Source organism: Priapulus caudatus, unplaced genomic scaffold, assembly GCF_000485595.1.
Source record: "Priapulus caudatus unplaced genomic scaffold, Priapulus_caudatus-5.0.1 Scaffold5219, whole genome shotgun sequence".
NCBI classification, from domain to species: Eukaryota; Metazoa; Priapulida; class Priapulimorpha; order Priapulimorphida; family Priapulidae; genus Priapulus; species Priapulus caudatus.
In genome coordinates, this window is record NW_014582280.1 from 1,512 (window position 1) to 8,242 (window position 6,731).

Here is a 6,731-nt window from a genome sequence, read left to right on the forward strand (position 1 = left end):
TGTGTTAGTGTACGCGCAATGGCGGCGCCGTGTGTTTACAGTTGATACGCTTCAAGTGCCTGTGACGTCACCGGTATTGTATGTACATGCAACATAGCTGCCATGTGTTTTGCCTACATATCCGGTGACGTCACGCATTCGCTCGCCACATCATTTCGAAATGAATTGCCAGTAGTGCTTACTTTGAGGAATAAATGGATAAATACCTGGTGTAAAGTTGTGGAAAGTGTTCAAAAAGATAGGCGAGATGTCCATGTTGATAGATAAGTGTTAAAAAGCCCGATCATTTTGCGTTTTGGTGATAAATTTTTGGTTAGACCAGTTGGAGCATTTGGTGTCTTTACATCTATGGCAGAATGTGCTATAGCCCTGCGGCAGCTATCCGCGAGCTATAGTACTAGAGCTATGACAGTGTCTGCTGTCACATTCACTGGCAGCAAGAACAAGTCCGCACCTGCATCTATTGACTATATATAACAACATGGTGCCTAACTCGCCGCCGCACGGACCACAACTCACCCACAGGCACTTGAAGCGTTTCAATAAAATATAATGCTAAATAAATACGAAATCTAATACTAGTACTACAAAATTCTTAATGTTTCTGTACTCTCCTTCACCTATTATTTCCGACAGTTTCCTGTAAATTCAGTGTAAATGCTCTATGCACACCCACTACCCGGCCGCCATTGCCGACGGTGCACAGTGACAGTTAAATATATAGCAGGTAGCAAAGCGCTCGACTCGAATCCGCCCGACGCTCGATGGATTTCACACGATTACAACACAAAGACAGTATTAGTGTGTATTGTATTATCATAATGATGTATTGCATAAACCTGCTGTTGTTTTTGAGTATTGTTGCAACGTTAAACATTATAACACCTTATTACATTTACATCTAAAATTAAGGCCAGAACGGCATATAAATCATATTAAATCGAAACTAATTCAGAACAATGATTTAAACATTTCAGGGTTCGACAAAGGGCAAGCAGGCCACTAAAGGCCAAAAGCAGATTGTAGAAGAGAACAAGTCCACATTAACATTCTACATATATTTGAGTGTTGCCATAACAGTAGGTACTAGGTAGCACAATTGTGAAAGCCCTGCCTAACATCTTGTCACATAACATTTCTATGTAAATCTATGTAAATAACATGATTTACCAGCGATTTCCGCATGCCATGCGTGACCCACTTCTGCCTCAAGTAATGACTGTTGTTCCACTATTAATAGCCATTTACTATATAGCCAATATAATCTGAAACATGTTGGCATTTCAAGTTACGTGCAAAAGTGCTATTTATTCCCGTGTATCAAGATACTACAGTCTATTATTCCTTGTTTATTGGTGATAATATATAGTAATGGTATTGTGTTGTTAACGATAACGTAACGGTTAACATTAGAATGATATTTTTGACAGGTTGCCTACCTTCTGTTGACATACATATTCTTCTGGGATTCGTTTACCACATATTATCAGGTTTGTGTTACATACGAAAGAAGCTGAGAATGTTTGTTAATTTCAGCACGGTATTGTCTTAGCTCTCCGCAGTACGCAATTTATGTCCATGGGGTAAAATGTAGTGAATTCAGGGACCAGTAACTTTGGAACAGGGCAGCTAATTTTTATGGTTGTTACTATAGGTTATATAGCAACATGTGTGAAATCGCGACCGTCTAGCCTTTCAGACTTATTTCAGAGACTGCTTATATAATGTGTGCGTTGATAATTACCCAAATTAACGGTTAAAAATTTGAAATCGTACTCGCCGTTCTCAGGTGCTGTGGATGCTGACATGTGCGGTCTACGCCGGCTCGTATCGGACAATGGCATACATGGCCAAGGCAGCATACTCACCGACGGGCCAACTGCTGGATGGTGGGATCGATCTGAACATGGAAGCCGGGTTTGGAGAGTGAGTAGTGTAACGTTAGGTCGATGTAAACAAAGAGAAAGGACGTCTGGCTACTCTATTGTTGCAATGCAGGACTTACTCAACCCGCTCAGTCCTTGTGTTTTAAGGCGCGCGATCGCGCTCTTCGCGCGCCATCGCGCGCTCTCGATCGATCAGGAGAAGTGCGAAAAAACGCGCATCTAGCATTATCAAAACGCACACTTCGATTCGTTGTTTGTTTTTTCATATAATTCAAACTTATAACTCGAAAGATCAACGAAACGGTGTGTAATACATACGCGACATTGCGGAAGTCGGTTCACAATGTTTATGACACGACATTGTAACGCTTATAGCCCGAACAGCAGTCTTTAACATATTCATCCCCCATCAATTTATTTATCACTGGCGAAAGCTGGACGATGCTTGACTATCTGTATTTCTTCGTTACACACTGACACGTATACACGACCTCTCGACGGGTCGTAACTCACAAAGCCTAACTGAACTGCGTGGACTGCTTTGCAGCCCGGACCGCCACAAAAACCATAAACGCTAAACAAGTCCGGCCGTATCATACGCGAGCAATACATGAGTGAAACTGGGAGACTGTTACTGTATTCAATCATAGGCTAGCAGCAGATCGAGAACTGGTGATGAAGAATGCAGCTGACAATGAAAAATTAAAAAGCCTGATTAAGGTTTTTCAGTGAAGTTTTATTGGCAAAACTGTAGGTTTTCTTGCAAATGAACTGAAATACCTCAAATTGAGACAAAAATGCAAACAAGTGGACTGAATGGATTATGATGTTGGCAACCTACTATTAAAGTTTTAATAGTCTGCTTTGATAACTTATTGAGTGTTGTTTCTTTTTGACTAATCTGCTAAATGTGTGATTTCAATTTTTCCAATTCAAGGCAAGAACTGATATTGTTAGTTGATTATATATCACTAATAAATACATAAATTAATTAAATAATGCATGTTATCTATATATTTTAACTTCTATAATGCGGATTAATTGGCTATTTCTATTGAATCTAGATTTTAAATTTCCGGAGGTGGCATGCCCGATGACCCTCCTATGTGCCTCGTGACCTGCGGGCACTCGGATGCAAATCACACACCTCAGCAAGCCAAGGCGTGTGATTTTTCACTCGCCTGCCTTTTTCAAAACACAAGGACTGAACCCGCTATATTATTATTGTTATTATTATTAAATCTTTATTGCATGTAATTAAGATACAAATACATGTACTGACGACAGTTCTTTTCATGGAGAAAAAATCTGATAAAAGCAATAGTGTTGAGTAGTTAAAATGATAAAATTTCGGACTGATACAGTACAATACAATGCTATACAACGTGAATATGATCCGGGGATGTCACGCTGTGAAATTTTTGATGAGGAAAACTTCGGCTGCATTAAGAGAGACAGAGCGAGCTGGATGTTAGTGTCTCTAAAGTCAGTAGACCTATCATGTCCAGAACCACCCAGAGAAAAACGTATCTGTATTTCAGAAAGAATGAGAGCTGGATGTTAGTGCATCTAAAGTCGGTAGACTTGTCATGTCCAGAACCACCCAGAGAAAAACTTTCTGCTACGTATTTGTATTTCGGAAATAATGAGAGCGAGCTGTTAGTGTCTCTAAAGTCGGTAGACTTGGCATGTCCAGAACCACCCAGAGAAAAACCTTCGGCTACGTATCTGTATTTCGGAAAGAATGAGAGCGAGATGTTAGTGTCTCTAAAGTCAGTAGACCTGTCATGTCCAGAACCACCCAGAGAAAAACTTTCGGCTACGTATCTGTATTTCGGAAATAATGAGAGCGAGATGTGAGTGAGTGTAAAATCAGTAGACTTGTCCTGTCCAGAATTGCCTCGGCGTGCTTGGAGTGTAATGCGGCCATTTTTTTATTATTTCAGGCATCTTAAAGACATAGTTTTACTCACAGCCATAATGCAAATGTTGACGTTGTTGTCAAACTACTTCTGGCTGATATGGTTACTGGTGAGTACGTTATTAAAACCGTTTTCTCGATATTCATAAACTTTTAACTGTTTTAGTGGTGTCTTGGAGTAACTTCACATCGGATTTCATGAAGGTATAACAATAAATTGTTTTCTAATGTAATCTATTATATTTTGCCTGTTGGAAAGAGTTTTGTCAACTGGTGTAGTTGTCTTTGTCAGACTCTTGTCACCTGCCATCATCGGGTGACGATCTCCAGTAACTTCATTCAGATTGAGAATAGCAACCAACTAGGCTTATTATCGAAACTGTTGCTAATAGGTTAACTGAATGGATTCATGGTGAAATAACTTGACTCGTCTAGCAACGTTCGGTAATGGGTAGTTATGATGCAACCTATTAGCCAGCGAGCCGTGCAGCCGTGATTTACACGGTCAGTTTTGAAACTGCACGGCCAAAAATGTGTAGCACGGCCTAAAATATTGATCTAAAGATACACATACAAAAAAATTGCACTCCCAAATATTTTTTCTGCATTCCCACAATACCCATCCCTGGCTAATACCTGTTATGACGTAGAGAGAACCTAAGTATGTTTGTGCGTAATCGCATTATAAATCGTCGTCTTGGTCTGTCTGTTCCAGGTGCCGTTTCGAGGTTTCCACCTGCTGTGGGTGAACGTGCTCGGACCGTGGTTCTTTGCACCGGCTCCGGAAGAAGAGATCAGCGACAAGAAACAGAAGAAGCTGGACAGAAAGATGAAGCGGCGCCAATGAAGCGAAGCATCTGCATCGGTCGTGCGTCGGAATGCGAACGTCTGCATCAGACGGTTAACCGCAGCTGCGCACGTTGCTCTGGTAGTCAGAAAGCTTATTTGCTGGTACCATGAACGTATCTATGCAGTGCGTAGTCGTGTTCTTCGCCCGGTACACTATCGAGGGCAAGTTTGTTTGGTGTAGGTTCCGTTTGGTGAAGGTCGTTTGATTGTGATCTGCGTGTACACGTGCAATATCTCTTCTTACCGGTGAGATATTGTCTTCGCCTAGCAGAATGCGAGTCAGAGAACTGTGTTGGTGACCCGGCCGATCAAATTATTGATTGCGGAAACCCTGGTCAAAAGTTAAATCGAATAAACGTGACCCAATGGTGATACACCTGTTGTGCTGCCATCTGTTGTCAAATAAAAGTGGGAATTCATAAAATGTTTCTGAGATTAGTTTGCACGGGTGAGTAAAGGAAGAAATAATTTGGTTTTAGGATCTTCTTTGAGAGACAATGTACGATTGTAATTGTTACTACAAATTGCATTCCAGATGCACATATCATTGGATGGTTACCTGCGCATTGATTTATAGCAAAAAATTGTGTATGCCACTATAATAACCTAATTTATAAATTTTATGTCAGGTTTGTTGTAAACAATTCTTGAACTGTGGTGTTTGTTATAATAAATTTTGTTACAGAATGTTTCTGTGTTATAGTTCTGTGTTATTAATAGTTCTTCACATATGTGTGCCTCTGTTATAGTTACAGCTAGTGTACTGCGCACACGATTTTAGCCAACTCGGGTCGTAGATATCATATCCACACGTGTAAATATCCAGTAAGTATGATATCAATGGTTCAAGTTTATTTTTAGGTCTCAGGTGAAATATAATGATTCGCTAGAGGAACCACCATTCAATGACATAAGGAAATGGTGTGTTGAATTTAGAGTCCTTTTATAGAGGAGATACAAGAGATAGGAGATTTTAAGAATCTAATGTAAGCAAGTATGACCTGCCACCTAGTGTCAGAAATGATTATAAAGCGCGCATATATAAATAACACGCATAATGAATCACTTGGACTTTCGTCACGCCGTGACGGGCTTCTCTCTCGCGAAATATATCACGGTCAGTGTACACGTGGCCCGAAGCGTCCCCGACATGTTCTCTCTGTGTTTTAGTCGTCAAAGATTCGAGCTGTGACAACTTTGAATGCGCATATTTATTATAACTAACGTAAGTTAGTATTGCGTGTGCGTTATTTGTTAGGTCCTAGCTTACGTTTATAATTTACAGAAATTTTTGCTCAGCCGTAGCATCTGTCGTTGCTATGATTTATAATTCATTCTTGNGTGTGTGTGTGTGTGTGTGTGTGTGTGTGTGTGTGTGTGTTGTGTTGTGTTGTGTGTTGTGTGTTGTGTGTGTGTTGTGTTGTGTGTGTGTGTGTGTGTGTGTGGTGTTAGGTCCTAGCTTACGTTTACGTTTATAATTTACATGCATTTTTTGCTCAGCCGTAGCATCTGTGGTTGCTATGATTTATAATTCATTCTTGTCATTCACTCGTTTAATTGAGGTTTTTTACGAAATTCTTATGAAAACCCGGTTACGAAAAATGAACTTGGAATTTTAACGTGTATATATATATATTAGAAGAATAAACAATTGTCATCCCTATCACTAACCCTAATCCTATCACTAAGCGTGAGAAGGCGAGCGCATGCGAGCGGGAGAGAGCGCACGCCAGCGAGATTGAGAGAGGAGCAGATAGGGCGGGAGAGAGTGGGAGAGATACACATTAGTGAGATAGAGAGGAGAGAAACAGGGAGACGAAGAGAGAGGGGAGGGAGTGAGAAATAAAGAGAGAGAAAAAGAGAGAAACAGGGAGACGAAGAGAGAGAGAGGGGAGGGAGGGAGAAATGAAGAGAGAGAAGAAGAGAGAAACAATACACAAGCGTGAGACAGAGAGAAGAGATGGAGAGAGAGAGATAGTTAAACGAAACAGATGGAGGGGAGAAAAGGCGAAGGTAAGAATGAGCATTAGAGAGAGAGAGAGAGAGAGAGAGAGAGAGAGAGAGAGAGAGAGAGA

General features: G+C 40.7%; 1 protein-coding gene across 1 annotated transcript; it reads left to right on the plus strand.

Annotated features, from left to right (window-relative positions):
- Positions 1 to 977: 977 nt before the first annotated feature.
- LOC106819936 (transmembrane protein 208-like) lies at positions 978 to 5,343 on the plus strand (the record flags this gene model as incomplete). Its single annotated transcript, XM_014824503.1, has 5 exons — positions 978 to 1,079; positions 1,431 to 1,490; positions 1,790 to 1,926; positions 3,833 to 3,917; positions 4,523 to 5,343. Coding segments are annotated over 5 exons (516 nt in total), but the record flags the coding sequence as incomplete, so codon positions are not given.
- Between the last annotated feature and the right edge of the window lie 1,388 nt (positions 5,344 to 6,731).